The 25,306-nt window shown below is 42.5% G+C and overlaps 1 protein-coding gene across 5 annotated transcripts in view; it reads right to left on the minus strand.

The window, feature by feature from the left end:
* The window catches only part of LOC128745571 (polypyrimidine tract-binding protein 2), a 556,866-nt gene that overhangs the window by 381,355 nt on the left and 150,205 nt on the right, over window positions 1–25,306 (minus strand). For all 5 annotated transcript variants that reach the window (XM_053842646.1, XM_053842649.1, XM_053842645.1 and 2 more), the window contains one exon: window positions 16,853–16,948. In XM_053842646.1, coding sequence (XP_053698621.1) covers window positions 16,853–16,939 — 87 coding nt within the window. In that variant the 5' untranslated portion in view covers window positions 16,940–16,948. The remainder of the gene's footprint in view (window positions 1–16,852; window positions 16,949–25,306) is intronic.

Raw genomic sequence — 25,306 nt, forward strand, 5'->3', positions numbered from 1 at the left:
ATTCCCTTAAGAACGGGGCAGGATATGCCAAAGTGCGTAGTATTGTGCAGATAAGTTGAATATGCGTTTTTTATTTTCCAGTTATATTGTTTGGGAAACATGTTGAAAAATTGTGGCGTAGCGGTAGCATGAAACGTAGGATCAACTGGAAAATGATTTAAAACAGCGAAGAAGTGGATCCTTAGGGTGAAGATTGCAAGGCTTCTGTCTGGTTTAAAATCGGATCTTTTGTTTTGGTTATAAAATGGGGAAGGCAAAATGAGGAGCGTCCAATATAGCCCTAGCCATGCCAAGCTCCTACCTAGCGCCTCCACGTGGCCATACCTGGTAATGCTCTATTAAGTAACCAGCCATACCAGACGAAAAAATTAAATTAATTATTAGAAACACTTATGGAACCTCAAAGGACGCCACTCTATTCCATTCGAAGGATTGCTGGTGAGATTGTTCTATTTTTGCCCATACATACCACATTTCATCTTAATATTATATTATTAATAGTATTATTATTGATATATATGTGGATGTGGCTGGATGATGGAGTAGATTGCCAACCTGAATCCTTAAGGTCTGAAGCAAATATGGCAGTTCTCAATTCTCAATCCTAATGCTAGAAGGCGGCTCTTATAATCCCGGAATGCGCACAAGAGCCTCTGCTTGTGGGTCCGCCCAATCCCTTTTGGCCCTTCTGCATTAGTGTGATATTTATTTGATAATCAAATTTGGATCTACTGTAATTCTACCTACATACACTGGCAGGTTCTTTAAAATCGGGTCTTTTGTTTTTATTTGTTGTTATTTTTACTACCTTTAATAGACGCTACAAGCTATTATTGATGATGAGTTGTAATGTGCACACAATAGTTTGCTGTTAAGGTGCAAGCACGGGTCATTGATTTCTGGGACTTCAGAAACAGTTTTTATGCTCAAAATAATAATAAAGCTCATGAAACTGTTTACACTTGATTCTTTGCATCAGTCAGAACACAATCACAAAGCTTTGTGGTCATATTTTTTTTCTTTTGCGAATAAAATCTGTTGCTGAAATGCAAACAATCAATGACGCGTGTTAGAACCTTAAGTTGCAAAATTAATCTGGTTGATGTATCATCCACGATTCCCAAGAATCCGTTTACATAGGGATTTCGAGTCATCACCACCACCATCATCATCACCGTCGCCATCATTATCACATCATCATCATCATCATCATCATTATCATCATTATCATTATCATTATAATATCATCATCATATCATTATCACATTGTCATATCATTTTATCATCCTATCATCTTATCATATCATCATCAACATCATCATCATATCATTATATCGTCATCACGTTATTATCACATCAGCAACTGATCATGATCTTCATCATCATCATATCGTCATATCATAATATCATCATTATATTATCATCATATTATCATATCATTACATCATATTACAGTATTCCCCCCAATAAGGACGCTTATAGGGTCCGCGTTAATCGAAACCGTGTTAATGGAGTCTACGTAGCACATGGGAATTGACTTAATTGGTTCTAACATGTAATAACTCGTGATCTTGACCGTATAGAACGTTGCTGTCTTCGACAAAGTTGTTCAGCAGATCGAGGGCTTTTCGTTTGATTATAGTATTTCGGAATTGCCTCACTGCGTGGCACTAGCGTATATGTAATATTTTTGTATATGCTGTATCTTGCGCTGCTGATTATCTAGAAAGCTGCGGTCTTCGGAAAGGTTGCTCAAATGACTACCACCTTCAAGATGGCATAAGAAATATCGCAGAATTGACTCACTACGTAGTGCTAGTGTATATGTAAGATGCTTAGACAGGCTGTATTTTGCGCTGCTGACTATCTAGAAAGTTGTGGTCTTCGGGAAGGCTGCTCAAATGACTAATGAAAAATAGCGCAGAACTGACTCATTACGTGGCACTAGTGTCTATGTAATATGCTTAGACAGGCTGTATCTTGCGGTGGTGACTATCTAGAAAGTTGCGGTCTTCGGGAAAGTTGCTTAAATGACTGCCACCTTCAAGATGGCATGGAAAATAGCGCATAACTGACTCACTATGTGGTGCTAGTGTATATGTGATATGCTTAGAGATACAGTCTTCTTGCGCTGCTGACTATCTAGAAAGTTGCAGTCTTCGAAAAGGTTACTTAAATGACCTTCAAGATGGTATGGAAAATAATGCAGACTTGACACAACGGACGGCGCTAGTGTATTTGTGATTTTTTTGTGTTTGCCATAAAACTCATGATTTTGGTAATGTACAAGAAGTTGCTTTCTTCGGAAAGGTTGTTTAAGTGACAGCGGTTATTTAACTAGTAACTAGGCTAGTAACTAGCCGCCCAGTCAGCCTCGAGGTACGATGCTGGTCTAACAAGCTAGTCGTCGTATGTTCGAATCTCGGCTAGGCGGTGCTTGCTAGTTAGAGTCAATAGGATCGTTGCACTGGCCCCGTAACTTTCCTGTACTCTAACAGCCGGCTGCGAAGTCTGTCGATAAAGAAGGGTAATGTCTAAAGACGGTATAAACCCATGGCTTTGCTTACTAGGCGAAAAAAAACAAATTTTTTATCCCGCAAAAAAAATTGAGATTTTCAGGAATTTTTACTTGAAGTTTTATCGTGAAACCCGAATCTAGTTTTGCTTTTCATGTATACGTTATTATTTTCCATGCAAGACCTTCCGAAATAGGGTCAAAATCGGAAGAATTTTTTTTGCCGATTTTCGGAAATTATATTATTTGTACTTCCACTTTTGTTTCGTGCTAGAAGCGTCAACACTCCGTACACTCTTTTTTCGAGTTCTTTAGGCAGCAAAACCCAGAGATCATTGATTTTATACAAAACAAAATTTACTCAAGTTTAACAAAAATTTGTTTGCCTCCCGATTTTTAAAGCCAATTTTAAAGGACGGGGGGACAAAAACTTTAAAAATAATTTGCAATGGCCTAAATGTTGCTAGAGAATAAAATTGAGCGTTGAACGTTCAGCATTGCAAGGTACAGCCTGTATAAGAATACTACATATACGCGCCGCGAATGAGATCTGCGCTATTTTGCATACTACCTTGAAGGTGTCAGTCATTTGAATAACCGTCTCGAAGACCGCAACTTTCTAAATAGTCAGCAGCGCAAGATATAGCTTGATAAGAGTATTACATATACACTAGCGCCACGTAGTGCGTGAGTTCTGCGCTAGTTACCATACCACCTTGAAGATGTCAGTCATTTGAGTAACCTTCCCGAAGACCGCAACTTTCTAGATAGTCAGCAGCGCAAGATATAGCCTGTAGAAAAGTATTACATATACGCTAGCGCTACGTAGTGTGACAATTCCGCAATAATATAATCCAATGAAAACCCGTTGATGTACTGGACAAATCTGTCGAAGACACCAATCTTCTATACAGTCAGGATCACGAGTTATTCCATGTTGGAACCAATTAAGTCAATTCCCATATGTTATGTAGACTCCAATAAGGACGTTCGACCGCGTTAATGGAATCACTCGAGGCCGTCCTTATTGGAAACGTTCTTATTCGAAACCGCGTTATTCGGGGGACTGCTGTATATCATTGGCGGGCCCGTAAGCACAAACCTATTGGATTTCACGTCTACTTGTATATGCCACAGGGAACAAAAGGCATAAATTGATATGATCCACACGGATTTCAAGGCTGCGTTCGATCGTATATAGAGCATAAAATACTGCTGCAGAAAATCTCGTAAATTAGCGCATCTCAGAATTTTACAAAATGGCTCAGTTCCTACCTAAAGCTTGCTTCAGATAGTATCGGAACCAAAACAATTGCGTGTATTTCAGTTATTTATTTTTGAATTCAAGATCCTTTCTCACACGACTGTAGCATTTTCTTTAAACTTTTAAGAAAAAATACGGTTAAAATTATTCGTCTCAGTTTCGAAGGAATTCTCGAACTTTTCCTGTGATATGGCTCATTGGGTGGCGCACACTTTCTTCGTCTATCGTTTTGTTTGGGATCTTATTCCAACAGGTCTTCATCTGATTGATGTCTTCGACAGATTTTCGCTTTGCCTTGAGTCTCCTCTTCATGATTGACCAGTATTTCTCAATAGGGCGCAACTGAGGGCAATTGGGTGGGTTAAGGTCTTTCGGAACAAACTCGACCCCTCTCTCTGCATACCATTCTCGAACGACTTTGCTGACAGCTTGCCAACTCTGGCCAAAACATCACGGGATGGTGGTGGGATCGAATGAACGGCCAAATTCGTTATTGGAGACACTCCTTTCGGTACAGTTCCGAAGTCATAGTCTTATTTGTAACGAAAGCTTTCGTTTTTCTGCCACAGCTGCAAAAGTCCTGCCAAATTATAAATTTTCGTGCAAATTTGTCGACAAAAACAAATTTGAATTTGCTTGGAACATTCTCTCGAGCCGTTGCCAAGTAAAATTTTTGACCTGGCATTTGCCCGAAGTCAGCCTTGACATAGGTTTCATCGTCCATCAGAAGACACCCGTCGAACTTGGTTAGCACACGGTCGTATAGCTTTCAAGCACGGATTTTTGCTACACTATTCTGTTTTATGGTTCGGTTTGGCTGTTTGCTAGCTAAGTATGACTTGATTCCTTCCCGGTGTCGAATTCTCGTCACGGCACTATGGGCAGCACCGAATTTTCTGGCCAAATCACGTTCCGACAGATTGGGATTCCTCATGAGGGTGTTCATAATCTTACCACGCAGTTTCCGGTCGACAGTTCCACTCCGATGATTAGCTTGAGGCTTCCAAATCGTCGTCAATGTTTCCTTATACGGTATTTCTGGGCAATTTCGGCTGTTTCGCTAGCCTAGATGCAGACCACAATGGATTTTCCAAACAACTGTGCACAATTTTTTCCCTTCTTTCGGTTTCCATGTTGTTTGTTTACAAAATACAGTCGTTTTGCGGAATGTCAAAAATACATAGGGAAAGCTAACAAAATTTCCGATATGTAGGTGCAAAGAACTTCCTAATCCAAATCCACCAAGAGCGTCACAATATGAGCAAAAGTTAGTTCTAATTCTAAATGAAGCAAACTTTATGTGGCAGAGTTCTGCGTGTGCAGCATGACTCCTGCTTCTCTTCCCAGTTTACCAACCTCTCGGGTGTACCACAAAGCAGTAGCATGGGACCGCTTTTGTTTTTGCTGTTTGTGAACGATATTGTTTCGCTGCTTGAAGTTGGATGCGCGCTGATTTATGCTGATGATTTGACATTACTTTAAGCAGTTCATTCTAAAGACGATTGTATTCGGTTTCAAAGGCTCTTGGATGTGTTTGTTAACTGGTACGAGAAAAATTGGCTTGTTATCAGCATCACAAAATGTCAAGTGAAGCACATGAAGTAAAGTCAAGGAGTGCCCATGGAAGATAGTAATGTCCCACCATATGATGTCCAAGAAGTCAACCCGAGAAATCGGGTTGCAGAAGACCAACAAAGTCGCTGGTAAGGATCGCCTACCGGCATAGCTTTATAAAACTGGCCAAGAAACGCTGGTAATGGCTGTACACTGGATTATTTTCAGAACGCTACCGGTTACCGGAGGAATAGATAGAAGGAACGATTCGTCGCATTTACAAAAAGGGTGATCGGCTACCTATAAGGTACACTACTAGATCCTGCTACGCCGGCTGTCACCGATAGCATAGGTTTTCGTAGCGAATTACCAGGCGGATTCCATGGGGCCTCGCGCAATTACGTACCAAATTTTTATCATCCCACAAATCTTGCAGGAATTTCGGGAGTACAAGGTATCCTTGCATCACATCTTTATTAATTTCAAAGCAGCATACGATACAGTCGATCGAAACCAGCTACGGCAGATAATGCACGAACACGGTTTTCCGGATAAACTGACGCGACTGATCAGAGTTATATTGAATCGAGTGATCTGCTTCGTGCGTGTCTCAAGACACTCTCGAGTCCCTTTGAGAAGGCTTATCCTGCATGTTGTTCAACATCGTTCTTGAGGGGATGATCCGACGAGCGGGCATCGAATAGAGAGATACGATTTTTACCAAGGGTAGCCAACTCCTAGGCTTTGCAGATGTCTACGAGGATTAGGCCAAAAAATGTAAGATAGCTCGACCAGTTCGAAAGTGATTTGCGGCTTCTGAGACGATTGGGAAATGTTCATAGTTTTCCATTTTAGCTACCTTTTAAATTATAAGCAAAACCAGTAACACAATATCATTTTTTATAGATAATTTTTCTTCCAGGACTTCAGTTTCGAATGGGACCAATTGCATATCAGACCACTAAGCGGAGTGAAAAAGCAACAACCTTGACAAGCTATATCTATGAAAATAAATTTAGTCTTTATCCACCAGTTTTAACGATGTCCAAATTTAATGTCTTCTCCAGAAACCTACTAGCCAACCGGAACCGGAGAGTTCTAGAATAAAGAAACGAAATCAATCGTCCTTCATGCCTATCGAACCGAAAAACCACACCACATCATCGGTCACCGACACTTATCGGCGGCTGGTATCCCACGCCGTCGAAACAACACTACCGGACTGCAACACACATCTCTTCATCCTTTTTTTTCTCGCAAGGCAGGCCCAAGACCCAGTGAAGCGTTAAAAGTACACATCACACAATTATGATCCAACGAGAAGCGTAAAATTACCGACTCCCTCCCCTGTGCATCATCCTGGGTATAATTTTCCACATCCACTATGGCACTGTGGACTGGTTAAAAGGGGAGCCACACGCGTGGTGCAGAAAGTTTCCGCTTTTCAATGAGCTGAAACGGCCGATCCAAAGATCCGGCCATAATTGAAACTATTGAGCGATAGTACATTGCAACACCTTACAAGTTAAGCAAGTGGCAGGTAGTGCACTACTCATTAGCAGCTAGTTGTGCACCATCTGACCAGCGTCATCAAGGAAGGAGAAGAGAAAAAAAAAACCGGCCCTAATTAGACAGATGGAAAGGATTTCTTTCGGTAGTGGGCGAGTCACACAACTCTCGCAGGAGTCGGCACACTAGTTGAATATAAAACCACTCATTACGACGATTATGACTTCTGCTGTTCCAGGGCCCTGGAACCGAGGAGCTGAAGAAATCAGCCGGGAAAAGGGAGAACCATTAAATGAATTTAATTCATTCTGGCTGGGTTGGCCACTTCCAGCAGTTCAGAGAAGAGCGAAAAAAAAAGGTTCAGTCGAGTACACAGTACAGTACACCCCGTTATCTTTGCGGTAATTAGTACCAGTAGCGAAATCACAGTTTAATTGCCCCCGGGCTGCCTGGATCATGTGGCAGCTGGCTGTGGATGGCGGTTATCGCGGTTTAGCAAGTAGCTATAGTAAGTAGCATATGTGAATGGAGAATCTTTTATGAAAACTAGCAACTACGACTGATTCTAAGTTATGAATATAATAGTACAGCACGTTGGTCACGTATTTCTTAGAAATTTCAAACTTGTTGATTGTCGAGATTACTGCGTAATCTATCAAAAACTATGCTCCAGCGTAATCCACATTAGCTACGCTGAACCAGAAAACGGATTATTTTACGAGCAATAAAATCACAACTTCTACATTCCACCTGCCGCTTTTTCATGCCTGCATCAAAAATCAATAACAGAAAAATTATCGACAAAAATACATCGAAGGAACCACACAGACACTTACACAACACACAACCGAAATAGAATTTATCGCCACGCCACTGACTGTCGTTTGCTATTGGTGGTGGTTCCCCACTGTCACCGGTGCATGAGCGATAAGACGATTTCTCGGCAACCTGCCAGTCCAACAACAACAACCATCACCCCCACCCACCGGCTTTAAACGATTTTCGCATCGATCCACCTATCCACCGCCGCGGTGAGATTGTCAATCCAATTCATATTTAATTGATTGGAAGTAATCTCTGATGTATGGATTAAATGGATTACTTTTCATTCACCGCAGCAGCCAGCCAGGCTTCCGTACAGGATTCGATTTGGTTGGAGGGACTACTATTGACTTTGACTTTTCCACCGGAAGAAGATGTGCATTTGTTCTCGACCGGTGCAGCGTGAATTTCTCCCTCGTATTGCCAGAAACAACAACGACAGCAGCAGCACAGGTTGGTTGCTGCCGCGTCGATCGAGACTAAGTGAGTGAAAATCGCTATCTTCTTCAAAGGATCCAGCCGGTTGAGTGAGTTATATGGTTAATGTACGCCCCCCCCTCCCCCTTCAAAAGGAATACTATTTCACAGGCTGATTCCGTATTTGGAAATTAAAGCCTAGCCTTCGATGGGTAGCGGAATGTAGCATGGGAACGAGGCGGTTTGAGTTAATTTGAACTAATTAATCTATTTTTTTAAAACAAATTTCAACATTGACTGAAGTTTCTGGAGCGTCTTAGTGGAATGGGAAACCTTCTTTAATTTCAAATTTTAACATGCTCTGATGAAACAATAAAAATCTTCATATATTGGTTCTGATTTAAAGGAAATAGAAAAGCGACAAATTATAAGATCACGATTTTTCAGCCGTCAGACGGGAGAACCTATCATATTTATAATGTGGAATACAGTAAAGCCAGCTTGAAAGGTATCACCAAAATCAGTCTAGAATCTACTCAGCAACAAAACGTTTCGCAAGAAAGTAAGTTAGAGTTGCTGTTGTTTGTAATTGTACTGATTGAACAACCGGCCAAGTTCCGAAAACAAAATGTATCATCTAGATTTTGCTTTTTATACAATTCTAGAATCCTTAGAAAAGGTGAAATAAATCGCCGAAACGTCGGGTAACTTAAACCAAAACAATCGTTTGCTACATCCACTTTACTGATAAGCCGAAAACCGTCATACAAGAATGATTTACAGTCGATAAAATTTCTGCCTACTTATTTTTATATGATTTTAATACCTATTCGTCGTTCAATCTACTGCAGTACAGCAAGGGTGCGGCGATCATTTACGCTCATTGGACTGTACTGCCTCGTAGTAGCAAAATCTGTAAAAGTCATGCCCTCCCAAAATGTCTGGTAGAAGTATCGAATTGGCATTTTGACTATAGCATAAAATTTCTGAGTAAAAGGGGCAAATCAGACCCCTAGAAAATATTGTATGGAAATAAAATTTTTCATACTCCTTTTTCCTAACATTCTTATACTTTCCTTATCATAGAATATCAAATTATAGAAAGTTTGTGCATGATCCTTTTAAAACAATTAGAGAGTAGGGGTTAATGGTGCAAAATGGGCTACTTCTCGTCGAGACCATCACCAATCGATTTCTCGAGACTTGTTACACACCACAAGAATTACTTTTTACCTCTTGAAAACAGCGCACAATCGGCAAAAACGAGCTCGTAATCCCAAGAATGAGAAGGCGCTATCTTGGAATCTTACAAGCGAGGGATTCCACGCCAAGTGACGAAAAAATAATATATTTTTTAATTTATCATTTTTGATTTAGCTCTTTGCATAGCTGTTCTCCTTAAAAATGGTGTCATTTTATCATATCAGGTATTTTTTAAAGGTATTCATTAAATCCATCCAGCAAATGATGAAAATTAGAATGGCTTTCCTTATTACGACCGGAATTAGAAAAAGACCCTAGCGCATTTTTTAAAAATTTTATTTTTTGACATGTTAAAGGTAACAATATACATTACTTTTTCTGAAAGTTTCATTGCTGGCGAATGAAGGGCAAATAAGTAATAATATTTTGAAAATTTCATGTTTTTTCTATTTTCACCAAAAATATTTTTTTACAGTGTTACACTTTTTCTAAAGATGAAAATTATAATAAGTATATGAGTAAATAAGTAATAAGTAATAAGTAAATTTTAGGACTCCTTCGTTCCTCTGACCAGTACATTTAACTATAGGAGAGACTTTTGCACTGTCAAGAGGCTTCAGTGGGTAAATATATAGAATTCAGCAAGAAGGGAAGGGGACAGCATGAGGGGACTGAGAATAAACCCATGCTAAAGCCACTTGACTTCGAATGGCTTGATTCTACTAAGATTCGAACCCACGACCACTCGCTTGTCAAAGCAGACTTGGTAACCTTGCGGCTACGGAGCCCCTCTAGCTACAACTTTGCTGAAGACACTATTTCGATCAAATAAACCATTTTTCCAATATAAAATACTAGCTGACCCGACAAACTTCGTATTGCCACAAATTAACCTGTGTTGTACATAAATCATGAATCTCGGATAATCTTTGTCACAATCTCGAGTTTTGCAAGCCCCCCAGGGGGCGGGTCACCGGCAACACTCGCGACCGTCTCGTCCTGAATGATCTAGTGTTACTATAGATAGTTTTTGTGGTCTTGTATTGACTAATGTTTTATGGAAGAGTCTCGAATTTCTCGAGTTCGATTAGTTTTTGAGTTTCGCGGTGATACGCGGTGGTATTGTAGATCTTGGAGAGAATCAGGCAAAACGGATGACATTAATTATACTGTTTAATTAGCTTTTATCATGATTTTTGGGGATAATAGGGCAAAATGGACCACTTCCCGAAGTCTGCGCAGGATGAAACCATCACCAATCGATTTCCTGCATTTTTTTACATAGGAATAGGTATCTTGTAAGATTCTAAACCAGCGGCTTCTAAAAAAAGTTATGTGGTTTCGAACAATAATATTTTTATTGCCGTAGGACTACGTCTTACCGCAGGGTGTCAATAACTTATTTGCACCGGACGGATAGCTCTTAGCGGACTTTTTAAACATAAAATGGTTGCAATCGTTGATTAATGATATTTAGTCAATTTCTAAAGCATTTACATTAAATTTTTTCATATCGAAAAAAGGTCTCGATTTTGGCACGGTTTCGATTTTGGCAACATAGGCGACACGCATTTGTTGACAAATTCAAAATCCTACTGTACTGCAGTTCAGGATCTGGAAGGAAGAACAAATGCCGAAGCAGAGGTTGGATAGCCTTATTGGTCCTATTTTTAAAAAAGGACATCGACTCTATTGTAAAAACTATCGAGTCATTACATTGCTTTATTCTGCCTGTAAGGTGCTTATAAGCTGCTTTCTCGTGTCCTGTTCTGTAGACTGAGACCGTTAGCGGAGTTGGTCGGCGAGTACTAAGCTGGTTTTCGTGAGGGTCGCTTTATGACGGATCAGATGTTTACCCTGCGTTAGTTACTACACAAGTTCCGGGAGTACAACTTGCAGAATCAGCATCTGTTTGTGGAATTTAAGGCGGCGTACAATTCAGTCAATCGAAATGAGTTGTGGTAGATAATGCTAGAACATGGCTTTCCGACGAAACCAATTACGCTGATTCGTGCGACGCAGGATGCATAAAAATCATGCGTCAGAATAGTGGGTGAGACCTCAGCTGCTTTCGTGAACGTTGGATAAAGCAAGAGGTACACTCTCTAACCTGCTATTCAACGTTGCCTTGGAAGGTGCAATATGAAGAGCAAATGTGGAAAGGAATCAAGCTATCATCACGAAATTTCACATGCTTCTTGATTTTGTGGATGACGTCGCTATCATCAGAATCAACCGTAGAGCAGTGTTTAAACGGGAAGCAGTGAGATTGGGATTTACCATTCACACCGCCAAAAGGATGTACATGTTGTTGGCAGGGAACGTGGGAGTCCAAATCTTCCTCTTCTTTAGCAGCATAGACTCGAGCTGGCTCGTGTTGTTTCAAGCACTCGTCTCCATTCAACTCGGTCTTGGGCCACTCGTCGCCAATTTCCTAGTCGTCTCAGAAGTCGCAAATCGCTTTCGACCTGGTCGAGTCATCGTGCACGTTGGGCCCCCCTGTTCCTGGTGCCGGTGGGGTTGTTGAAGACGACTATTTTCGTCGCACTGTCGTCCGGCATCCTTACGACATGTCCGGCCGACCGTAGCCTGCTAACTTTCGCTAGATGTACGATGGGAGTCTCCCCAAGCAGTGCCTGTAGCTCGTGATTCATACGCCTCCGCCACTCTCCGCTTTCAATTTGTACTCTGCCAAATATCGTCCGCAGCACTTTCCGCTCGAACACGGCAAGGGCGTGTATGTCCTCCGTGAGCAGCATCACGGCTTCAAGTTCATAAAAAACTACCAGTCTAATAAGGGTTTTGTATATTGTGAGCTTCGTGCGGTGGCGTATGCTTCCTGATCGTAGCGTTTTACGAAAGGCAAAGTAGGCCCGAATTCCCGCTTGGATGCGCCGCTGGATCTCCTTAGTAGTGTTGTTGCCCGCGGTTACCAGCGACCCGAAAAACACGAACTCCTCTACCACATCTAGTTCGTCGCCATCAACGGTTACCGTCCGTGGGAGACGCGCGTTTGTTTCCTTTGAGCCTCTTCCTTTCATGTATTTGGTCTTCAACGCATTTATTTTTACCCTAATTCTCCTAGACTCCGCTTTCAGTCAGGCGTAGATTGCCTCCGCCGTCGCAAAGTTCCTGCCTATGATATCGAAGTCATCTGCAAAGCCTAGAAGATGTCTACCCTTGGTAAAAATCGTGCCTCTCGTTTCGATGCCCGCTCGTCGAATCAACCCCTCAAGAGCGATGTCGAACAGCATGCAGGACAAACCGTCACCTTGTCCCAACCCCCGCCGCGTCTCGAAGGGACTCGAGAGTGTCCCAGAGATGCGTACGAAACACGTCACTCGATCCAATGTAGCTCTGATCAGTCGCGTCAGTTTGTCCGGAAAACCGTGTTCGTGCATTATCTGCCATAGCTTGTCTCGATCGACTGTATCGTATGCTGCTTTGAAATCAATAAAGATGTGAGCGTGGGTACGTTGTACTCCCGACATTTGGTTAAAATTAAGTTCGTAGTTGCGCGAGCCCCCATGAAACCCGCCTGATTGATTCCCTACGAAACCTTGTGCTATCGGTGACAACCGGCGTGACAGGATCTGGGAAAGTACCTTGTAGGCGGCGTTTACCAGCGTAATACCGCGATAGTTACAGCAGTCTAGCCGATCACCCTTTTTGTAGATGGGACAAACCACTCCTTCCATCCATTCCTCCGGTAGCTTTTCCTCCTCTCAAATTCTCGAAATAACCCAGTGTAAAGTCTTTGCTAGCGTTTCTCCGCCATATTTATAAAACTCTGCCGGTAGGCGGGCCTTCCCAGCGACTTTATTGGTCTTCAGCAGCCCGATTTCTCGGTTGACTTCTTGGAGATCAGGTGCTAGGACATTACTAGGGAATCCAAATGGTGTTCGTGTAGCCGAGGTGCAGCTGGATGGGGAACGATATGAAGTAGTTGAGGAATTCATATTCCTTGGTACGCTCGTGACATGAGATAACGATGTAAAGCGCGAAGTGAAACGACGAATTGCAGCAAAGGAATCGGGCTTAGATTGCGTAGCCAGCTGAAGTTTTGTCGTTTGCAAAATCGTACAAAACTGGCGTTCTACAGAAAACTAATCCTTCCGGCGACTTCCCTATGAATCATGGACGTTAAAGGAAGCTGATCAACGAGTGCTTGGGGTTTTTGAGCGTAGAATTAATCGATCAATACTTGGTGGCAAAATGGAAAATGAAGTGTGCCACAGACACATGAACCATGAGCAGTATCATGTATACAAATATGCTGATGTAGTGAAGGCAGTTTAATGTGCCAGGCTGTGGTGGGCTGGGCACGTGGCCTGGACGAAAAAGTGTATCCAAAACTATTTTCAGGAGAGAACCAGGAAGAGACACTGTAGACTTCGGGACATGGGCGCTGTTGAGGACGATACATATTCGGCTGGTTCTCGGAGGAATTGGAGAACGGTAGCCCAGGACTGGCAATACTGGAGGACAATAATTCGTTTGGCGCAGGATCGATGACGGACCGACGCCAAAAAAGTAAGTAAGTACCCTAGCAGTAAAAAAGCAAAGCCTTGGGCTTAAATTTCTTATTAAGACTTGACCCTTCTTTATCGACAGAATTCACAGCCGGCTATTAAAGTATATGACAGTTACGGGGTTAGTGCAACAATCCTACTGACTCTATCTAGCAGCACCGCCTTGCCGACATTCGAACATACGACGACTGGCTTGTTAGACCAGCATCGTACCTCGAAACCAACTAAGCGGTTATTTTTGAAAGCTGTTAACAGCGTTCATAGTACTTTTAGCTCGATCGATATTGGAGTTCCGCAAAGAAGTAACACAGGGCCTCTACTGTTTTTTACATTCCTCAATGATATTGTAAATTTGAAAAGCTTCAAGGTGTATAAAACTTTTCGTGGATGCTACGGTTTCCGTATGCCCTCCCACTAATGTTTAGTCTATTGTAAATGACATTGAACCAGATTTATTAATAATCAGTCCAAAAAATCTTAGAAGGTGAATGTCACGAAAAGTGGTATGTATATTATATTTTCAAAATCTGAATCTTCTAGAAATTTTCTGAGAGATCATTTGTGCAGTACAACAAGTAGAATGGAGATGAGGAGATTTCGAATTGGGGACTCCCCGATATTGCCTCTAACAAAAGTACCTTCGTGTTATGGTCATTTTTTGCTAACTAGCATCCGTTTTCTAATAGTTCTTAAAAAGCTACTTTTTGGGGGTTTTTAATATCTACATTAAAACTTTTTAAGCAGGAGGCACCTAATCCCCAGAAGCTGAATCTAATCCCCACTAACATTAAACTAACCAACTGATCTCTGATCTCAGAATTGAAACGTTGCCATGGACGACTGTCGACCGACTTACGATATGGTACGGTGCGGAACGGAACCGTACACCAAAAGCCAATCTTCCGGTTGAGCCTATTATACGGCTGGCTCGAAGCCAGCTAGAGCCAGCACTTTCTCCACCACGTCAACTCACCAGCCAGCAGGGAGAGAGGGCATTAACAATTCAAATCACCTTTCAATTTACTATCGGATCGGGGGCGGGAGAGCAAAATCAATCCGACCGACGGCGGCGAAGATGACGACGACGGCTGTGAGACCAGGGGACCTCTATTATCGTATCCATTCGAATCCTTTAACCCATTTGCCGGAGTTCATTTTCGGTTGTCAAATTTTATTATACGAAATACCCCGAACCCGAACGTAGGGGGGCCGGCCAACGGCAATAATCGGAAGCTAACTGGTCCTTCGGGGTGGACTGACGAACGCTAGCTAGCTAGCTAGAGGCAAGTACATTATAGTGAGGAGCATAAAATGCACCTGAACATCCGAGGACCACTACAACCGGCTAACCGAGGAAAGGATACGACGGTAATTGACTGCTCTGAGGGCGTAAGTCCCGTCTTTGGCTAGCTAGCGGAGAGTGAAGATGTAATGTTTTTATTTAATTTCGCTTTTACGAGGAACTAAAAGTGAGTGAAAATGAGGACAGCAGATGCGCGGTGGATCGAATGGGAGTGTGAAAAGTGTCAACATTCTTTCCGGGCATCTACGAGCGGATGGGATGGAGGGGGGTGGGGAGTCTGGGAACACATATGGATGGATCCGGTTGGTGTATAGTCCAGGAACCTAAGAGAGAGCTTGTTTCTGAAATATCATATGAAATTTATATCGTATTTTGGGTGATTTTACGGTCGAATGAGTTTGAATTTGCGGACGAAATTGTGAGGATGTGGCCCGAAGGGGGTGAAAGAAGTCATAGATGTTCTGGTTTGGGTCGTAAACGCTATATTTAGGAGAAAAATGATAACTGAGAGTAAATCGGACAGTGTTGCCACACCAAAATGGGATAATTGCAGAGGTGCTTTATTAGGGAATTTGAACTCTTAGCGGTTCGTATTCTCCGGTTAATCGAAGATTAATTTAGAATGGTAACATTCTGTCACTATCCCTTATCTGCTGGACAGAAATGCCCGTGGCACAAATAGCTCACACGAAATACACTCTACAGACTTTTCACAGTAGGTATATGCTAGAAGCCAGGGAGGCGAAAAGTACAGGCCCTAAATAAAATCAGAGAAAAAATGCACCACAGAAAACAAACGACCGAGAGCAAATCCTGCCACCGACGGCGACGCAAGGGAGACGGGGACGAATGGGGCTTAAGAGAACGAACATACTAAATATGTTATGAGGACACACATCGCATCTATCGGCAACGACCATGGCACAATGCTCGTTACGAGGACCGCTTCTTCTGTCCAGGCGTGTGTTGTGTAATGGAATGTTACAACTTCAGAATCAGAAACGACACACAGAGCTGGAGAGAGAGAGATAGAGAGACACCGACAGAACCAAGGTACACACCGGAATTTAAATCTTTTATTGGCTTGGCATGTGTGTGACGTGTGCAAAGCAGCGACCGGACAGACCAGGTATTTACATCGTTCGACTTGTTCAGCTTGCTGGGGGCAGAGGGCACCGGCGAGAGGGGCGCGGGTGGTGGACACTTTTCAGCACATTTTATCTCCTGCTTCAAACGCCCCCAGAGAATCCGGAACGGCAGAATGGGCTGCTTCCTGCTGGCCGACAACTTCACAGCGGAATATATCGTCTGTGTCATCTGCCATAATGCAACCCTTCCTTCCCTCCATCCAACCCCATTATGCGGCGGGCAATATAGTTTGTGAAGCTCTAATGATTTTATTTCCGGTCCAATTGCGCCAGTTCGGCCGGTTGTTCGGCGGGAACGATGACAACCGGCGGGAGGTTGGTGGTCTTTGGGATAATTGGTGGTTCTGGTTTAACATTGGCAATAGATTCTTGCGGTTTTCGGAGGGATCATATGGAAAAGTTCACCTTGTTTAGGATACCGAAAAGTGGTTAATTACGGTATGGAACGTAAGAGTCAAAAATTGTTTGTGAAAGTCTACTGTTTTCGAAAATTGCAAACTCAAAAATGCCTTATTCTAGAAAGTTAAAGTTTCATAACCGACATCCGTCCATCTATATATACGTAAAGAGGGTTCCAATACTTACCTTAACTCCGATGTGGACCGGAGGAAAATCTGCGTGCAATGCTGGTGGAAGTAGTGGTAATGGTAATGGAAGGGGGCAGGACATCATGGCCGCTACCTGTGGAGAAGCACAAGACAAGAGAAAACAAAGCACGTGGTTAGGCAAATATTAGACAGGCCGCGGTCGGGCAGTAATTAGAGTGGGTCGATGCATTGGGAGCACATCGAACATATACTGTGCACACGCGCTCGCAGTCGGTCGGTTGGAAAATAATCCAAACAGGAGCATCTTATGTTACGGTTTACCTGTTGCAAACCTCATCATGCCGAACGGATTGGCTGCAGCGAGCGCGCGGCATGTGCACATGAATGATGTTTCCTTCGGGATTCCGGCCGGACGAGGGCAGCAGCAGCAGCAGACGGGTGGGATAAATATAATGAACAACAATTATCTGGAAGTTATTAACATATCGCACTTGCTCTGCTTGCGGTGCTCGCGCTCGTGCGCGCAAAAGGAACACTGCCCTCGTCAGGCTTGGTTTCAGCTAGCCCTGCAAAATGAGTGAAGCAACAGCATGCTGTGTTGTACATGCATAATTGGATAGTCTGCTACCCGGTTCCGCAGTTCCGCAGCGAACGGCAACGAAAAACCGAACGCTTATCTGCTCCAGTCAAGATTAAACCGGTACGAAGGAACCAACCAGATCCCGACCGGTGCGCAGTTCGCTGGCTGGTCTAAATCTTGTGCTAAATAGGTGATGACAAAATACTTTTATTTTTTATAATTTTAGCTTACTCGGAGCTTTCATGATGTCTAGTGTGCTTGTAGCAACAAGTAATTGAGTACTGATATGCCCGTACGACATGCATTCACTCACACACCCACACACAAACACACTGCATCACAAGTAACAATTAATTAACATGTCATCTAAAGGATCCCTCCGCCGATCATCGTGTCTAAAGCAAGAGGCTATCGTTTGAAGTTTTCAGAAAGGAAATCCCTGCTAGAAGGGACGCCCGCAAAATAAGCACAACGACAAAGCGTGCTTTGTGCTTTCCCGAGACGCCAGGGGGTTGACACCGCCCGAGACGAGCCGAAAGCGGGATCGTGCCAAAATGATTAATAGGCTATTGATTAACGTGTGAAGTGAAACCAGTATCCTCGAACAGCTCAAACAGCGAACGTTTTGAGTGCAATCGGTGCTTGAGGGACTCTGTGCATATTAGAAGTCTCACCGCACCGCGCCGCCACCGCAGGGTGGAACCGGGAAAGGCGCTTTGGTGTGATTAGTCTTAATTTTCAGCGAATATGATAGGCTGTCTTGAGACTTCTTAGCGCGTTTTCAGCACGAGTGGAAAATTGCAGATTCCGGCAACCCGATTGTGCCAGTTGATGATTAACACCAATGGCGGGGTTTGTTGGGTGGATTTTGCAATTTTGCATAAGTCGAGATGCATACTAAAATAATCGGAAAACAATAGCTATTAGTACTGCAAAGTCTAGTTATAGAAAAAAATTATGTGAATGTATGTGATGAATTTTTTTCAAACTACTTGAACTTCAAATCGAAAACATATTTTTGAATCAAATTAAATACATTAAAAATATCGTTTATAGCAAAATCAATATTAAATATTTAAAACGAGCGGCAGTAGTTGAGTGAGTAAAACAATCGGATATCAACCGAAAAAGCGTGGGTGCGAGCTTCACCTGCCATTGCATCTATATCGAAATTGATTGGATAATCATTCTTCGCATCAGTCACTCCCTTCCTTTTTTAGAATAGTTTACGTCATGACCGCGTTTGAAGTTATATACGAGTAAATAAACAATAAAAAAATTAAAATAATTTTTCATGAAACAAAATTTTGGCTCTCACGTTTTTTAAGAAAAACCCGACTGAGGACAGTTCATTTTATAATCATTTTATAAAGTAGACAACTATTTTTAGTAGGAAACTGTTTATTTTCAAACAAGTTCATAAGATTGGATTGTATACTTATTTGAAAATAGATTAATGTATGGGTATGAAATGAGGAAGGCAACTAGGAAAAAAGTACAATGGCTTATGCCTAGTGGCACGGGCGCGGGCTTGACGTAGGATTACGAATGTAAAGCAATTCGTCTCCCAATGCTAAAGCCGGTGATTTTTGTACGAATTTCATATATAGATGCCCAAGTTGCGCATTAAAGGATTGTGTTCTTACATGTGAGAAATTCATAATTCCAACTAATCAGCTAATTTAAATGGTGGACCTGAAAAGGTCCGTTTGTTAATCTCGAATTCTCAAATTTCTGACTCGTGGTGTCCATTGTCTACTTTCGTCCATCAGATAAGTTATTGGTGTGTGGATTATGGTGGGAATACTGTTTACCGGACAAACGCTACTACTGATAGGATCTGTAATCAAGATAGACTTTTATGTTTATGATGTTATTCTAGCTAGTTGCCGATGTGTTGCCAACGAAAGCCACTGACCGAATGACGATGCGCACCGTAAGGCAAGCAATGTTTCAAATACAACCTTTAAAATTATGCCACGGATGTGACCCGAAAGCTGTCTGCCCGATGTGTCACTAACCAAAACCGCTGACCGAATGATGATGAGCAGCAAAAGGCAAGCAGAAGCAATGTTTCAAATACAACTTTTCCTGTCGATGTGATATGTTGCGACCGAATGACGATGCGCAGCAAAAGACATAGCAGCCAAAACCATATCGTTCGCTGGCGGAAAAGTCGATGGATTTCTCGGTTGGTTGGTGTCTCGCTTGGTGAATTTGGATGTCTTCGTAACCTTATCCGGAGAAGCAGCAACAGCTAGGGCGTAAATTAAATACAATCATAAGGGAGCTTAACTCATAGCTCATCTCGTATATATTTCTGTCATCTGTGCTAGGGAAGCATTGACGTGGGAAGACAGAAAAATGAAAATAATGAATAGTCGTCTAATATTTTCTTAATTATTAAACGTCTGTTGTAATGGATTTTTGAAAAGTTTCCAATCGATTGATACCAATATCTCTAGATTTTCTCTATTGACGGATGGGGATGACTGAGTTCTAAGCGTGCAAACTAAAACCACTTTTCGTTACATGTTCCCTTTTCGTTTTTCTAAAGTGCACCCCCATATAGGTAGAATAGAAATGAAAGACGAAGTCCCACGTCAAAAGCGCCCAACATAGCTCTAGCCATCCCAAGCCCCTACCTAGCGCATCCGTGGCCATATATGGAAATACTTCAACTTGTATCATTATCTATGTATATGGGAAGCGTTTGGTACGGGAGGTCCACGCTCTCTTCTTTCCCCTTGATTTCAAGGAGTTTAATGGAATTAGATATTTTTTCTAGTTCCACTTGATTTCTTGGAATTCTCTCTGCGGTACATGCTTCAAGTAATCGTCATTTTCCAGGATCCAAGCGTTAGTGCGAGATTAGATTAGATTAGATATTTGAAAATAAATTAATGTATGTTGATAGAATCAAGTGAAATGTAAGATTTACTGCTTATTTCAGAAGAATGCTCCAACATTTCTGACGATGCAGAGGTTTTACACAACGTTCACAGAAACTCTTCCTACTACTGCAGAGCATATTTTCTTGATAGTTTCAATGGAGTTAGCTTCTCTACTACCATTCTCGAGATGCCTTTTTTAGTTGTACGCCCAGGATCTTTCAACAGGCCGTAGTTTTGAGCAGTTTGGTGGATTTCGACATCTATACCTATAAAAATGGATTTCTGTCTGTCTGCCCGTATGATCCTTATGGAACCGAAAACTACTAAACCGATCGGCGTGAAAATTTGCATGTAGGGATTTTTGGGGCCGAGGAAGCTTCTTATGATGGTAAGAGACCCCTCCCCCACTAAGAGGGGGGGCTGCCATACAAATGAAACACAAATTTCTGCATAACTAGAGAACTAATCAAGCAAATGGAATCAAATTTGGCATGTAAGTGGTGTTTGTGGAGGCAGAATTTTTTGTCTATAGTGAATTGAGACCCCTCCCCTGTTTAGGAGAGTAATTATGACCCCTCCCCTCTTCAAGAAGGGAGGGGGGGGAGCTCCTAGACAAGTGAAATACAAATTTCCTCTCAACTCGAGAACTAATCAAGCAAATGGAACTAAATTTGGCATGTGAAGGTTTTTGGAGTCAAAAATTGCTTTTTGAAGAATTCTTTTAGATATTGGGTGACTTTAGAAAAAATTCGGAATGTTTATGACTTACTTAATTGGCCCAACGTATTGTGACAAGGCCTGCGTTACATAATTTCTATCTCTATTTTAGTCTATGGCAGCTGATTTCCAGTTCCGCGGGCACCCAGTGCTCGCTAGATTCCACTCCACTGGAGCCCATCCATCGTAGCCATGATAAGTCTAGTAAGCCTACCCGGGTGCCCTGTAGTCGCAAGGTTACCAAGTCTGCCTTGACAAGCGAGTGGTCGTGGGTTCGAATCTTAGTAGAATCAGGCCATTTGAGTTAAGTGACTTTAGCACGGGTTTATTCTCATGCCCCTCTACATCCTTCCTACTGCATTCTGCATTTACGAACAATGAAAACCTCTTGCCAGGGCAAGTTATACGAGTGGTACTTGCTTGAGGCGCGAATGAAGCCTCTTGTTGAAGGACAAATTATAACTTGTTCCACTACCTGGGATCTAGGAACGAGTTTGGTAATGCAAAAAGTAGTAAGGAACACATACACACACCCTCACTTTGGGCTGAACTCTGCTTTAACGACCATGAAGCCTGTAGCCGGGGCTGGTTACAAGAATGATACTTGCTGGAGGTGCGAATGAAGCCTCTTGTCCAAGGACAAATTATAACTAGTCTCCGCACTTTCTGGCTCTAGAGCGAGATCGGTTGAAAGGTAGGACGAAGCATAGAAGGAAAAACAGGGGGTGAAAACACCGATACTTTAAGCACGGATAATAAGCAGTTCGCTCACTCTATAGCGATACTGCAAAAATAACAAAGTACGGAACAACAGCTGGATGATATCGCAACAGATCAAAATGCTGGTTCTAGTGATAATATCCATACCAAAAACAGGCGGCCCGGAAAGCCGTTTTCGTCCAACATTTTCCACAGTTCTTGTCGGTTTACATTATCATATGCGGCTTTGAAATCGATAAACAGGTGATGCGTGGAGACTCGGATTTCGCGGCACTTCTGGAGGATCTTACGCGGGGTGAAGATTTGGTCTGTTGTAGACTTGATAACTTCCCGCAAATCTTTTGGCTATTGGCGAAAATCGATGGAAGATGACTTGGGACAGCACTTTGTAGGCGGCATTCAGGATAGTGATCGATCGGTGGTTCTCACAATCCAGCTTATCGCCTTTCTTGTAGATAGGGTAAATAACCCCGTCTTTCCACTGCTTCCTTAGTCGCTCCAATGCCATTCTTTCCCGCTGCTTTGTTGTTCTTCAGCCGCTGGGTGGTTTCTTTAACTTCCCTTATCGATGGGGGCGCATCTTCGTTCCTTGCTACACCAATGTGGTCACTTCCTCCGCTATGATGGTCTTCCGCCTTTACGCCATTCAGGTGTTCATCGTAGTGCTGCTTCGTCAGTCAAGATACCTCCATCTTTATCTCTGCACATTTCGGCCCACGGCACGAAGCCTTTGCGAGATCCGTTGAGTCTCTGATAGAACTTCCGCGTGTCGGGAAAGCGGTACAGCTGTTCGAGTTGTTCGCACTCCTTCTCCTTGAACAGTCGTGTTTGCTGCCTCCGCTTCTGTTTGTATCGCTCCACATTCTGACGGGTGGCTCTATGCAGCATTGGTACCCGCGCTGCGTTCTTCTCAGCCAATATCTGCTGGCATTCCTCGTCAAACCATTCGTTACGTCGATTCGGTGCCACACGGCCCAGGATGCTTCTCCGCTACGCTGTTAATGGCTGTTTTCATGGCATTCCAACAGTCCTCACGAGGGGCTTCATCCAGCTCACCCTCTTGCGGCAGCGCAGTTTCGCAGATAACGCGTAGTTTTCGGCGACCTCCGGTTGCTTCAGTCGCGCTAGATTTTACCGTGGCGGGCGCCGGTATCGTATGTTGTTCACAACAGATAGTTTTTGACGTAGCCTTACCATCACTAGGTAGTGATCCGAATCAATATTGGCGCCCGGATAGGATCGATAATGTCTGAAAAGTGCCGATCATCTATCAGAACGTGGTCGATTTGTGATTCCGTCTGGTTGGCTGATCTCCAGGTATACCGATGGTAGAGGTTATGCAGGAAGAAGGTACTACGTATGGTCATGTTCATGGAGACGGCAAAGTCGACAAGTCTTAGAGCGTTTCCGTTGATTTGCAAGTGTGCGCTGGACCGTTCAACCACCGGTTTGAATTCCTGCTCCTAATCAACCTGAGCATTACAGTCCCCGATGATGACCTAGGTAGAGGCGAAGACGATCGAAGATCGATACTTCCGCGGTGAGAGCTGTGCACGTTAATTACGCTAATATTAAAGAATCGGCCCTTGATTCTTAATCTGCACATTCGGTGGTTGATCGTCCACCACCCGCTCCCCTATCACTATAAAAGCTGTGCCCAACTCGTGTGTATTGCTGCAGCTCTAGTAAATGGTGTGACCATCCCTATACGTATCGTTCCTTTCCAGCATACTTCCTGTAGGGTTGACGTCGAACTTGCGGCTGCTTTAGAAACCACGTGGGTACTTCCGAGGAAATTTGGAGACCGAAAGTTCCATCTTCCTAATTTTTAATCGTTAGTCCGTTTTCGTCGCCAGGGTCTTTGCCGATTGTTCCGATTAGAGTTATTATTACTTACGGAGTTCATTGCATTGCTTCGGTTTTTTTAGTGGTTCAGGCTTGCAAAGTTCGCCACCAACCCCACAGTATCGCCGGAGGGTCAAGATAGCTCGAAGGAGCCTTCCTTCCCTCCTTGGTTTTCACCGGGGTAAGTTACCCGATCTCCACCGAGGTTGCTCGTATCCCGGGTGGTACCACGAGGAGGTAGGGATAGAAGGTGCTGGGCTCTAACCCTATGACACTCTGAACTACTTCTATCCAAATTTTTAAGGGAAAATACGTTATGGATAATTTTCTGCAGCGTTTTTTCCGTGATGCAATTTGATGTGGAACACCCTTTAGCACACCAAGGCTTTGGTTTGCTGTTAAATTTGTTATTTTAAAGCAGAGACAATACAGCAATAGTAGGATACTGAAGTAATTTGGCTTTTTCGCCACACATTTACTGTTTTAGAGACGTTCCAACCGGATTCGCCAGTTCGCAATGAAAACACTGATACCATTTTACATAGAATAGTAGATTTGTATTAACCTGAGGAAGCGGGCAAAACAAATAGAATCAAAGTACATTTCTAGCGATTTTGTGAACAAAAATTTCGATTCACTGCTATATGAATCATCCATATTAGAAGAAAATAAATTAAAGCCGGTATGTAGGGTAACTAACATATTTTGGACCTCATCAGCTGCTGTACATAGTTTGGACACTTACAGCAAAATCAAATGGATGTGTCCAAATTATGTACAGCAGCTAATGGAGTTCAAAATAGGTTGGTTATCCTACTTTATGCTTTTCCTAGACTGTCACCATCACAGAAGATTTATAGTTTTGGTGGAGTTTGATTCGTTCACAAACGAAAACGTGACCGGAATACGATATCAGTACCACTATTCCATTTCTAGCTTTGATTTGATATGACATGACAAGAATTCCAATAATTTTAATGACTACCAATACTAACGAGTGACACCGAACATAAACCAAACCAAACCAAACTTGCTCATTGGTGTAGGTCAACTATTGTAGATTAACGACTAGTTCCGTCTATTCCCAGTCAGTGCTGCAATTTTTCGACTGAAAATTCAAACGCCGAAAATTTTTTAGGCTCAATGTAAAGGATTACGTTTGACAGAAAGCTTTTTCGCACTCATATATATTTTTTTCCTCTCGACTGCTTGCATCTGCTTCACTTACACACAAAGCCGTATGAGCATAGCTGTCATTGCTATATATTGAGCAGTGATTGACCTACAATATCAATATCATTAAGATTCTGTTGATATTGAAATAGCAATATCATTGAGATGCTGTCAATATCATGAATGTTTAATATTAAATGCTGAAAAGTTATTGTATAATTCAATAATTGAGTTAGATAATATCAATGAAAATGATAATATTTGACTATTCAATTTCAGGCATTCAATATCATCAGCGTCTTAGTGATACTGATATTGACAACACCATTCAATACGTGATAGAACCTAGTCAATGAACTCGTCACTGCCAAAATAATTTTGACGGATTGAACTGAAATAAAACTTCACTCGGGTTCAGCGCGTTGTTTTCTTTTTCGATTAGTGTGCTATGATGCTGATTTTGACTAATAGTTGCATTCATTTTCATCGGAATTTTGATATTGAAATTGAAAATTCGCAGCCCTGTTCCCAGTTGCCGTATTACTTTGACTTCTCGCAAAGT

This window comes from Sabethes cyaneus, chromosome 1, assembly GCF_943734655.1.
Source record: "Sabethes cyaneus chromosome 1, idSabCyanKW18_F2, whole genome shotgun sequence".
NCBI lineage: Eukaryota > Metazoa > Arthropoda > Insecta > Diptera > Culicidae > Sabethes > Sabethes cyaneus.